Here is a 13,030-nt window from a genome sequence, read left to right as displayed (position 1 = left end):
GAGCCATTTTACTTCTTTTGCATACAATAATAACTCTGTTTGGCAGGTCCTTCTCCCTGCCTAGAGTTACTAGGGTGTCTCCACTGAGATTTCCAGTACATCTCCAGAAGGATTGTTACACAGTACAATTTCACTTCCAATATTTTTTTACCTGTTACCATGGCTGGAGCCTTTTTTCATAATTTAGTGTGCTAAGTTTTGAACCATTATCTGCTTGGGTCACCCTAAACTACGTATCTAGCTTTTCCTCTATCAGCCTACTGGGCAAATATTTTAGACTTCTGCGTCTCCCCAGCCTTATGACTGATGATAATTTAGCTTTTTTACTCCCTCCTTCCCTTAGTTTGTCTTCTTAAATTATTTCACTTGTTCCTTCATATTTCCGATACTCTTCTCTGAACTATTTGTCAGCACTTTCCTGATTCTGAGGTGTGAGGTCTTGTTTGGGAAAGCTTGGTAACAAACTGTTCAGGTATCTGTGGCATTGGACAGAACTCCTGGGAACAAGAGAGACCAACTGAGGCCCAGAGCTGTGGGTCCAGGGCTGTGAGTAGAGCCTGTATGTATGTTCTTGTAGCAGGATTTGGGCCCTATGGACTGTTAACAAAATGTTTTAAAACTTCATAAGCTAGACTAGCATAAAAGGTTGGGGTTTTTTTTAGAAAAAAATCTCATTATGTCCAGTAGATCTTGAAACTGAGTAATGAAATTTCCTGTGAAAATATTTAGATAACAGCAAGGAAAAAAACCCTCTAGCATAGTGAATTTCATATTTATATTAAAAAAAAAAAAAAAAAAAAAAAAGAAAAAGAGACAGAAAAGCTTGCAGTCTGTTTTTAATGTTTCCTGTTTAGTTCTGTTGCAACATTGTTTCCCGTCTTTTCTAAGAGATGCAAATTTCTCTGGACATTCAGAGTTTGGTGCAGAACAACTGTTCCTTAGGAAAGTTATTTTCAGTGGCTGAGGTTTCTTTTTTCCCAAAATTCAGCTTGTTGAACTCTGCTTTTATTTCCATGATTGACTTTCCCTTGGTCTCGGGGAGATACAGGTAGATGAAAATTGCTGATAAAGCAAGGATTCCAAAAAAGATAAGGAAGCAGAAGGGTCCAAGGTTATCCTGCAATCAGAAATGAGAGAAAATATAAAGAAAAAAAGAATCTAATTTCTGTTTCCCTGCCCTTGGATGCAAGTCTGTGTCTTAGTAATTAAAATTCAAAGGTGTGCTCAATACACAAACCAGGATGGGTATCAAACCAGGACTTTCCACTGGCCACGTTTGACCTGAGTCCAATTGCTGCTCCTCTGACAGGCCTGGGAGATTCCTAAGCAGGTTTGGTATCTGGACAGAGCTCTAAGCTTTGCATATCATTGCAATTTATTGGTATTATTTTGCTCCCTGTCAGCATTCAGAAGATAATTACCCTGGAGGGAGGGATCCAGTTAGAGTCACTTACAACAATCAATGGAAAAATCATCCCAAGTACAAATAGTCCTATCCAGTTGATGCAGCCAACAATCAGAAAGGCTGATGGTCTGAATGACTGGCTGAAGATTTCAACCATGATAGATATTGTGGCTCCAGCTGAAAAAGAAAAGCAAAACACAAACCAGGTATACATGTTTCCTTGCTCCTGCCAAAGATCCTCCCAATGGCAGAATAGGTGGCCTGCTGGCAGATGGCCTCTGCTATGAAGTGAAACACCTTGATTCCAGAAAGGGACTACAGCTGTTAATTTAGGTTTCTCTTGTACATACTGGAATCCTGTTTCTGGTTCCAGTGGATCTGTGCAGTTCCATATTGCACTGGTAGCCATTATTAGTGTGGTAATTTATAAAACCAGCTCCTCTTTTGTCTCCTGTGGTCAGTTCCACCTGAAGCATGTTGGTAGGCATAAAACTTAACTTGCCAAGTTAATGAAGATGATTACTATAATATATCTGGCAATGCCTAGAATCCTGGTTTTATCTGAGTATTTAAAAAATTGTTCTGAAATTTCTGTCTCAAACCCTCTGGAGAAGATGATACTGTATTTTAAATTATTTAGATCCTGTGATCAGCAGCAAAATTTGAGGTATCATCTGCATCCTTTTCCTGTCACCCACTTGTACATATCTGCCCTTCCTTCCTTAATTTCCAGAACTTTTTACCATGGTACTGTCTGTTCTTCCTCTGCCAGTTGTGTCACCAACCAATATGATACAAAATTTCCTCCCAGAGTTGCCATTGATGTACTCACATGGTCCAATTCCATAGAAGATAACGAATAGGAAGATCAAGATAACACTGAAGTAATGCATCCAGAAAAACTGATGCTAAAAGTAAGAAACCAGTGATATCAAACCATTAGATACATGACAGAATAGCAGAGCTCTGTATTTTCTGTCACTGACACAAGTTTTTGTACATATCCTGTGAGGCAAGACCAGAGGCGTGGGCTGATGCTGGGTGAGTAGCCAGAAGGCTGCTGCCTCTTTACCTGCAGTGACAGGGTCATGGTAAGGAGTGCTAGCACAGAACACATCAACGTATACCCTCCAAACAGCAGCACCTTCCTCCCAAATCGGTCTATAAGGGTGCTCTGAAAAGCAGAAAACACAGGTTATAAATCCCAGATCTCAAATGAAGTAATTACTCCCCTCTCCATATGTTCTTTGCAGAAGACTTACTTGAATAATAGCCAGAAATCAATGTAACTTGCAAGTTGCTTAATTCCTCATGAATTTGATTAGCTTCTGCAAAGCTAATTCATTATTAATTAAGCTGTGTTTATTAGTCAACCCTAGGCTGTTGGTAGACAGTTCCCTTTCTTGCGTGCTGGTATATATCAAGTTGTGCATACATACATACACACATCTAATTCAGAATATCAGAAAATTATTTTACAGAATAAAAAATAGTCTGAAGCCATACAGTTGTGGAAATAATTTGGGAAATGAGCTGCCTTTTATCCTGCATGTGGTTTTGCAGAAGCAGGAAGATGTGTCTTAGGTTATGCAAATCTTCCCTGAGCCCAGTTATAAGTAAGGAAAAGTACAACTGTTGACCACATTAATTTTTTCTTTCAAATTCAAGTCTGAAAAGACTTACACACAGTATAGAGGATAAGCATTCACACAACCCGACTCCCAGGGACACGTATGGGATAAGGTATTCTTCAAACTTGGCTGTGTGGAATACTTCAAAAGAATAGAAGTATATCTGAAAAATGCAGAGAAGAAATGCACCTGTGAAAAAAGTGTTGCAATTCTGATGCAATTCTAAGCTGGTGTAATAACATTAGCTTGGAGGGGTTTGTAACACTGCCTAGAGTTGTCTCTTGTTCTGGGGATAAAGAGAGCACTCAACTGCATTGATTCCGCAGAGCTGCAAGGTGGTCATGACAGTCATCAAGATGTAAAGTTGCCAACGCAAAGATCTCTCTTTTATTACTTCAAGGACACGCAAAGTTTTTGTGCTCGTCATTGCAACCTTCTCCTTCATAATGTCATCAATTTCTGCTTGATGGTCTCCTTCCCCCCAGAGCCTTCGGATAGCTGTTGGGGAGAAAGAAAGGAGTGGATTATTCTACCAGTATAGCTCCATCATGAGCGGTTGCATTAAACCCTTTAGTCTGCCTGTCCATTGGTGTCGGTAGTGGTGTTGGTGCTGTCTGCTTCTGCCATCTGGTTGGGTCTGGTGCAGTAGGCAGATGGAAGAATTTTGTCTCTCTGGTTGTCAGTATAGCATAACTTTCTAATGTTGAGTCGACTTAATTGTAAACAAAATAAACATTTAAGTATATTTGATTTAGTAAAAAATGAATTGTCTAAACTGTTTCCTTTAAAGAAGGAGTAGCTCCCACTAAAGCAGGAAATGTTGGACATGCTAATATATATCTATCTTTCTTGTCTTACCTGATTAAATTAGACTGAGGCCCCAGGTTAATACAGCCGTATTGCCGTAGGTATCTCAACTGTTTTATTTCAAACTGCCTCTGCTGTTACTCCATGGCACTGTGCTGTACAGCTCTGCCTGTTTTCTTGTCTTCTACAGAGGCTGTCTCTAACATATCAAATGAAGTGAAGTAAGTGAGGAAAGTAGACACTCTACCTTTCCTGCAGGCTTCCTCATTACCCTTCTGTATCAGGAGGTAGGATGGTGAATCAGGGAAAAATGGGAGAGTAACCAGTTGAACCAATGCTGAAAGTCCACTAGATGCTAACAACCACGGCCACAAAGCTTCGCTTCCTAAAATCTCCCTGGAAAGTGTATGTGAAACAAAATTATGCTGAATTAATGGAATGGATGTTCAGGAAGTTTTCCTGAGTGATGAGGATTGCCTAAATTCCATTCAAGGGTGCAGTGGAGCAAACACCTGAATTGATAATTCAGCAAATTTCACAAATTTGGCTATTTTTATTTCTGACAGTTTTAAAGAAATTATTTGGCATTTTGAAAAACTTTCTAAATATCATTAGGATCCAATATAATGTCTAGAGAGCTGATGAGACTTGTTTGACCACAGTAACAAAACATCTTGCTAAGACTTTTCATGTAAGTATAGTAAATTTTGAAGGTGAAGTCCCCTGGTAAAAAGGGTGTGGATATAAGGAGAAATCAGATTATGAGTAATTAATTTTTCTTTATCCTATATTTAAAACTATATGTTGGCCTCAAATATGAGCAAAACTTTTCTTCTGGCATAAGATAAGGCCTGTTTTAGAGAAGATGAAAGGGTGTCTCAGTCACTGACTAGGTGAGAAGGTAAGGTTATAGAAAGATTTCTACTACTTTTAGTGTAATCTGATAGAAAGATTGGAGTATTTACCGTAGTCCAATAACCTGTCCTGTGAGTTTTCCCAGTGTCAGAAAAACAGCGACTGTTGAGTTGGTAAATCCACGCAGCTTCTTGGGTGAAATCTCTCCTACATACTGAGGATGTATATTGAGAGAAAAACCTTTAACATAGAGGAGGATAAATGACTGTTAAAATACTGAGAAAAGCTTAACTTTCTGACTCCATCCTCTCTTACATTCACTCTGGTATTTGGATTAAAATTTCTTGCAAAAGGGATGATGTCATTCACTTTTATTAAATGCCTAGTATATTTGCTTTAAAAATCATTCTCCAAGAATGGCAATGCCTGTAGAGACAGCCCTGGGACAGCAAGGATGCTTGCGCTCCACAGTAGCGTGAGCACATACCTGTACCAATGCCATAGAGAAAGCGTCCGACCAGAATCATCTCGAACGATTTGGCTGTTTTACTGAAAGCCATGAAAAGTGCAGCTACCAGCATGATCAGGTTGGTGCACATTTGGCACTTTTTTCTGGGGGGGGGAAAAAAAAAAGGCCCATGAGAATTTAGTGTGAAACAAGAACATTTTGTACTCTTTGGACTAATCTTGCTGTGACAGGAAGCACGGTACAGCCATTCCTGCTGTTTTGAGGAATGGCTGAAATAATTTTGACTTTGGATAGTCAAAGTGATTCTTTAAAATTTCAGGATCCTTTAGATTTTAATTCATTAATATTTCTTAGCTTAGAATTTAAACAATTGGAACACTTCATCAGCATTTCCACAAGTGGGGAAAAAAGAACTGCCCCAGCTTGTCACCAATATTTTTAAATGGCTAGAACTCCTCATAAAATATCAGGTTGTTCCCCAGAAATAATTTGAGTCCATGGTTCCCTCTCTAGAATGGCTCATATTAAAGACACTCTTGGCTAAATGGATGTGATCTGAGATGGTGGAAAGAGTTTTTAGAAACATATTTCAAAAGATACTCCATGTGAAACGTGAGCTGGTATGTTCACAACCCTGATGTCTCAGGCTCAAATCAAAGACTTTTGTACTCACTTGTTTTGCTGTGATGCTTACTAGACCAGAGTCCTCTTGCACACATTAAGGATTCACAGAGATCCTCTATTCAGAAGACTGTGATTCAGCAATTAGGTTATCATGTGTTAAATAACCCATGGGAGAAGTGTGTGATTTTGTTCCCAGTCTTGGGAGACCCTCTGAGTGTGGGATGAGGCAGTGTCCCACAAGAAATTTCTTGGGGGCACTTACCTGATAGGAAAGAACACAATTGCAGGCAGGCTAAGATGGTTTGTTGAGACCCATATGAGGGGCCTCTGGATCAGTGGATTGTGGAGCAGATCTTTAAGTGGGTCACACCAAGTAGATATGTTTGCCAATTTCTCTGCAAATGAAATTAGTGGTGTTACACACAAGGCACTGAGAACAGACCAGACTGGTGAGGAATCCTTTCTGCATCCAGTGGGAAAGACAGTTTGGAACTGACTTTCAGTAAAATGGATTGCCAAGTACAGAAATGTCTCTTGGAGAATTTGTTTTGGCACTGATTGTATCTTTATAGTGTAGTTACAGGCAAATTATTTTTTTTCTATTCTCTTCACATTTTCATTAGATTAGATATGAATATTTAATATAACGTCATCACTCCAAAATTTGTGTATTTAAATGGAAATCTGGCTCTTCTTTGACACTCAAGGGTGTCTTCCACGCAGTGGTTTCCAGGTGGTTAGACTAACTGTGTATAATGTGTTACAACACAAGACACACAGCTTCTTTTTTTTTTTTTTTTTGAGTTTGTAGAGCTTGGGAGATCTTTATGAGTCACAGGGGATTTTGAAGAGAATACAAGCCAGGTACACTATCCCGCTACTCCCAGAGGCACTGATCTGGTGATGTGATGATGAATGTGTCCTTTACAGATACACAGTTCATTAGGGAGGGCAGATAAGATGAAAAATTGCTTGCTGCTTGAAATAAGTGAATGTGCTAGCAAACCAAATCAGTTTAGTCTTCAGTCAGACTGCTTCAGCCAAGAAGAAGAGGTTTGTTTGTTCACCTTGGTATTTCCCTGTATTTTGTGACTATTGAGCTGTTACAAGAAACACTTACTTCCTGTATTTTGTAGTCAAGTAGCCACAGCCGAGGCTCCCGAGGAATCCTCCTATCCCATAAACAGACACAATGAAGGACCACAACAGCATGATCGTCTCAGGATGGAGGGGGGAGCCATGTCGCTCTATCCAGGTTTCGTTAATAAACTTCCTGATGTGCTGAAAAGTAAAATGAGATTTGACTGGACAATGAGTATAAGATCCCTTCCTATTATTTGGCTGTTGTACTTCAGATCTGGCCTGGGGTTCTAATATCAGATTTCTTTTGAGATTAACTTTGTAAAACAAGTTAGCTAAGATCATATTGCAAAATCTTCAAGTTTGTATCGGTCAGCAATCTTCCTGATGGAGCATGCTAAAAGCACATTTTCTGCCTTCCTTTGGAAGCTTGTATACTATGTGGTAACTATTTAAAACAGCAAGTGCCGTCCTGTTCTATAAAGAAGAATAATTTCTCTACACATGTGATGTTACTGTTTGCCAAAGAAAATGCATAGATGTATCAGCTGAATGCTCAGTAAATTTGAGATTTGTGGGGGAATGGAGAGGTCAGGCACCTCTCCACTTTCTCTTTTCAACCTCAAGAGATGGCTACTTACCACAGAAGGATAGTTGATGACAGAAATGTGGAATCCATATGGGAAACTACCACCAATTCCCAGCACTAAGATCATTTGAAATAATCCCTGGAACTGAACCTGCAAAGCAAGAATAAAATGCTCCCTCAGCTTCTCATTAGTGTAGATTTGTGCAGGGCCAGAGTCTTTGTAGCCACGCTTGCCCGTCCCCTCTGGAAACCTGCATTGTCCACTTCACATCCTCTTGGATTTCAACGGTTTTCCAAAATCCCTCTAACTTACTGTCACAGTGCAATCACCAGCCACAGTGCCATAGCAAGACTAAGTGCTAGTATATGAGTGATAATCCACCACTTTGCTTGCAATAAGGAGAGTCTTAAAATATGTTCCTGATAGTACAGCTTTCACTGTATGCCTGCAATATCTGACAAGTTGGCAGTCCTGGATGTGGGGAAGTGGATGTGGTTTTCTTGTCTGCAACCTGCAGTAACCTATGTACATTAAACCATAATGTTATGCCACAAAAGTACAGCATTAAAAATCAACAAGATTTTATTGTACTCTCTGCTTTAATTTCTGACTGTGTTGTATCTTTAAGCATAATTCAGATCCTTCTAACCTTCAGCCTCTGTAATTGCATTAAAACAAAAATCTTCCTGACTGACTTGGGATTTAATTTCTCCTTTCCAGTATTTTTTGTTCCTACTTATTTAACCATAAAAGCATGTGCTTGCATATTGAGGGGCTTGGCATCTTCCAGGCTAGGGAAATACTGTCCATCTAAAATTTCCTTGGTTGAGGATTCCCTAGGGACTGAGAGACATTGGCTGCTTTGATGAATTAAATAATTTTATCTGTAAATATGAAAAAAAAACATTAGATGTAACTACTTAGACCTTGAGGTGTGTGATACCACTGGTCATCCTTCCTGTTTCCAAGTGCCTGCAAGGTTAGACAGAGTTATCCTCAAACAGCCTAGACTGTACCTAGAAGACCTAACCTAGGACAATTGTGATTTTAGCTCCATCAGGATCTGTGCAGGGTCCTTTGGGGTTTAACTGCCTCTCTCTTTTTATCCAGCACATCACAGACCAGGACAGTAACATCATCTCTGTATAGAGGACACTATGCTCTGTGTTCTACTCATGTCAGATATGAACTTCATGAGCTCACAGCTTTTTGGAGATCAGTGCCTGGATGGAGAGAAGCTGGTAGAAAACACAATCCGGCAGGGAAAAAATAATGCAAGTGTGAATAATGCTGGACTGGGAGTTACTTAGAAGAACACTCCTTTTTATGGTTCCATCTTTCAAGAGCTTGTTACTTAATTAGTCCACAGCTGGATTTCCCAAGTTATCACATGACAAGAACCAAGAACCTATGGAGCAGAAGACTCTAAATTTCCTTAAAAATCTTGTCTCAAATTCCATGGACTTGCTAACTGGCAAAAGGATTCAAACATATTAAGAACTGACATTCTCAATTTTCCTTTTTCTTTTTTTTTCCCAATAGACTTACAAATTAACAATTTTAAAACTTAAAAAGGAAAGCAAAATAGCTACTCACTGACAGTTGAGAAGTAGAGCAAGAAATCCTTATTACTTTTTCCCTGTTTAAGACTATGGAAACTCTTGATGGATGAAATTAATTATTTTTGGATGAAACGAGGAAAGTAATTTATTTTAAAGCTTATGTAATGAATTTCTTAGCTTTTTGCAGTAGTTAATCTATTCATTACTTTGGGAAGTAACCAGAGTGCTTAATAATTAGTATTACCTTCAGTAATTCAGAAGACAAAAGTATAGTAGCATTGTCAGTGGTGGAACTGCCAGGACTTTTGTTAGATTTTATTTTATTTTATTTTATTTTATTTTATTTTATTTTATTTTATTTTATTTTATTTTATTTTATTTTATCTTGTTGCATGGAAAAGACCATGCAACATGATTTTCATGGCCCCAAGCCCCATTGTTCTTGGTGATGTTTAAACACAGAAGAGAAAGATGGTCTCTGTCCCAAAAGAGCTTACAATCTTTAAGGAATCTGGATCTTTAGTATTATGTTAGCTTTGTCCTTTATAAGTCAGAGCCCTGAGAAAAAGTGACCAACACTCACCAGGTCAGAGAAGAAGGTAGCCATCCTCTATGAAAGAGACAATTCCTGTTGCTTCCTGGCTAGTACCTGCCAAAAGAACCAAATGCTCACATTATACAATAGCAGTGTCAGTGAACTAGTCCCATGTTATTGAAGTTAAATTTTACTTCAAAGGTTTTTGAGTTAATTACACATATTTCAGCTGTTGTACAAAGTTTAAAATTGTTGGATTAAATATTTCAACCAATGGTTGTGTCTAGCCCAAGTAAACAGGATGGTGTCCCTTGCGGGGAACCTTCATGAACTTCATGAACTCTGTCTTGTGCTAGGGGGATAGGGAACTGAGACATCAATTTTAAGCAGGATTCCAATAATCATAACTCGCTTAGTTTTCAGTATAAGCTGAGAAACATAAAGATAAAGTTATCTGTTGGGAATCTTAGATGGGACTTGGACAGTGACCTATAGGACTTTGACATATAATAGGAAAGAGCTATTCTCTCTTCATGTGATGACAACTGGAGCACATCGTAACTTAATCATTACTTAAAGGAACTGAAATGCTCCATCATTTTGGAAAGGGGTGCAAACAGTGATTCTATAGTGACACACCAGGCTTGACCAGCTAAATATTTAATTGTGGCTGATTTTTCTTTGCTGGGAGAGGAAGATTCTGTGTCATGCACAGTTTTGTCTGGCATTTCCATTAGTCAGTATATTTATTTATGTGTCTGTGATGAAAAAAAGATTGCTTTGAAACTGTCCTGTAACCTCCATAGCTGGACTGATGTCTTTTCCTTCAGACAGAAAATTCTCAGGCTTTAACTTCATTGATTTCATAATTCAGAGCTTTTTCTATGTATTAAGTTGGTAAAATGGCTTAGTTATCATTTGCCATTTATACTTCAGTTAAAGAAGATGAGATGAAGAAATCATAAAGGGCTTATTGGATGCAAGTTATCATATTTACTAGAAAATACATCACATGCAAAGAATATTCACAGATTCTCTAGCTAGTGTCTGAAATGTAGCATGTACACCACCCAGTCATTTCTCCTGTCATTATGCAGTCCTCATCGTGAAGTTGACTTTGTTGTTGTGTGCTGAAAGTTCATGGAAGGTTTTTTTCCAGATTAGGTTCTCCAGCTGATAAGCTATTGTTAGAGCACAAGCAAGACTGTCCCTTTGATGCTAAGAATTAATTTCCTTTTCTGTAAAGTTATACAAAGTTGAAACAACATAATGTGCATCTGACAAAAGAAGTGCCACATTAGTGGCTAGTATCTGCTTTGCTTAGATGATATTGGGGGAAGGCACAAGCAGGCAATAATATGTAGCTATCGGTGTGGGGCATTCCTTCTCAAATGCAGCCTGTTGCACATGTTTTCTTATCTTCTACTTCACCCACTTCTACTTAGTATGCTTTATACATATAGTAACTTTTACTCTTTGCTCTTGTACTTTAATTTAGGATCCTACTTTTGGTAGGTTAAAAGTCTTTCTCCCATAATGCCCTTAATGCGTAGTGTCTTTTGCATTTATGTTGATTAGTTTCTGTACTGCTTCTATGCTCTTATGACTTACACTGTGCTGAGGCACCCTTTATTAGATGTGCAGTTTCATAAATAGTGCTAACAGCTAGTTAGCAGGTATCTTACAGATATCCTTTAGTCATAATTGTGATCAGGACAGTAAATCTCCCAACATCAGGCCATTTAGTTGTTGTCATGGTTTAACCTCAGCTGGCAACTAAGGACCAGGCAGCTGCTTGCCCACCTCCCCCCACCCCTGGCTGGTGGGATGGGGAAGACAATCGGGAAAGAGGGAAAAAACCAAAACAGTAAAACTCCTGGGTTGAGATAGACAATTTAATAGGACAGCAAAGGAAGAGAAAATAGTAATAGAATATATGAAACAAGCAATGTACAGTGCAATTGCTCACCATCCACCAGCCAATGCTCAGCCTGTCACTGAGCAGTGATCACACCCCGGCCAACTTCCCCCCAAATTTATATACTGAACACGATGTCATACAGTATGGAATATCCCTTTGGCCAGTTTGGGCAAGCTGTCCTGGCTGTGTCCAGTCCCAGCTTCTTGTGCACCTCCTGCGGAAGGTTTATACCTCCTTGCTGTCAGGCCTTGAAAAGCTGAAAAGTCCTTGACTTAATTGTAAACACCACTTAGCAATAACTAAAACACGTTAATGTGTTATCAACATTATTCTCACACTAAATCCAAAACACAGCACTATACCCGTTACTAGGAAGAAAATTAATTCTATCCCATCCAAAACCAGAACAATCATTTATCTTGCAATTTTGCAATCATGTGTGACACATATATGCAAAGCTTTCCTTAATACAGGCCAGCTAGCCCAGATCTATGGTTTTTGTGTCTAGCTGACAACAGTTCACTGATCCAATTTTTAAGTGTTTATATCTGCTTCAGAGTCAGTATTTGAGACATATCTTACATATCATCTGATGTCTCTGGGAGAAAACGTACATGTAGTGTTCCTGAAACTTCTGAATGACTGTCCTCTTTGTCTCTGTCACCTCCCATGTATATTTGAAGCATACCTTTTTGCTGTTTCATCCCTTGACCAGACCGTTACCAGAATACAGCTCTTGCTCCACTGAGCACAGGCTAAGTTTGACTTGTGCTCCAAATACCTGTTACGCTTCGTTGTCACATTAATGTTCCATAGGGCATCTGCTTGCTTCCTGGTGAAGATCTTATGGGGAAGGCTTTCCTAATAACATCTAATGAATAACTGAGATCAGAGAAGTGGCTCACTAGAGTCACTCCAGCAATGCTACATGATGCCACTCTGCTTACGTTTCCAAAGACTTCAAGTATAGTTGGAATGGAATGAAGGATGTTTTCAGAATGACTGGTTAGGAAAAGAGAATTCTGTTTGCAAAAAGTTAAGATTTCCTTTCTATATTGGTAAAAAACTGGCAGTTTTTAATCATGTTATGTGTTTATGGAATACTACAAAATCATTGAGCTTTTCTGACTTTAAGGACACTTCATGTTTCATAGATTATCTTTTACTGTGAAGTCTTAAGTGTCCCTCAATACTAAAGCCAGGAATAATGAAAAACCCCAGTCATGGAAGGGTATGCACACCAATAACTTTTTTTCTAGTCAGCTGTTCCTAAGGGAGATCCTGATGTTGGGAAAGAAACATTTGTGGAGGCCAGAAGTTTTATTAAAGGCAATCTGCCATTTTTATTATGCTTAACATTTCCAATTAAAAATAAGCAGCAGTTAAGATGAGCAATTGAATTCATATTTTGAATAACCTTATTTGAGTTGAAGTAAATATGCCAGTCAAAGCAATATCAGAGATAAAACCACTTATTTTACTGTGCAAGTCTAGAGTTTGGATTTTAATTTGTATAGTGTGCTCCTCTGTGAGCCTTAGCTTTGTTCATGT

The 13,030-nt window shown here is 38.7% G+C and overlaps 1 protein-coding gene across 1 annotated transcript; it reads right to left on the bottom strand.

Moving 5' to 3' along the window:
• Positions 1–819: 819 nt before the first annotated feature.
• On the bottom strand, positions 820–12,194 carry LOC104639160 (solute carrier family 2, facilitated glucose transporter member 11). The gene is made up of 13 exons (XM_075769384.1): positions 12,062–12,194; positions 9,607–9,672; positions 7,513–7,611; positions 6,912–7,072; positions 5,186–5,310; positions 4,809–4,938; positions 4,091–4,239; positions 3,347–3,534; positions 3,089–3,199; positions 2,478–2,579; positions 2,238–2,313; positions 1,455–1,582; positions 820–1,117 (listed from the first exon to the last, which is right to left on the bottom strand). The coding sequence occupies exons 2-13, from the start codon at positions 9,628–9,630 to the stop codon at positions 911–913; spliced, it is 1,500 nt and encodes a 499-aa protein (XP_075625499.1). The 5' UTR covers positions 9,631–9,672; positions 12,062–12,194; the 3' UTR covers positions 820–910.
• Between the last annotated feature and the right edge of the window lie 836 nt (positions 12,195–13,030).

Source organism: Balearica regulorum, chromosome 17 (genome assembly GCF_011004875.1).
Source record: "Balearica regulorum gibbericeps isolate bBalReg1 chromosome 17, bBalReg1.pri, whole genome shotgun sequence".
NCBI lineage: Eukaryota > Metazoa > Chordata > Aves > Gruiformes > Gruidae > Balearica > Balearica regulorum.
This window is presented reverse-complemented; position numbering and strand designations above follow the sequence as displayed.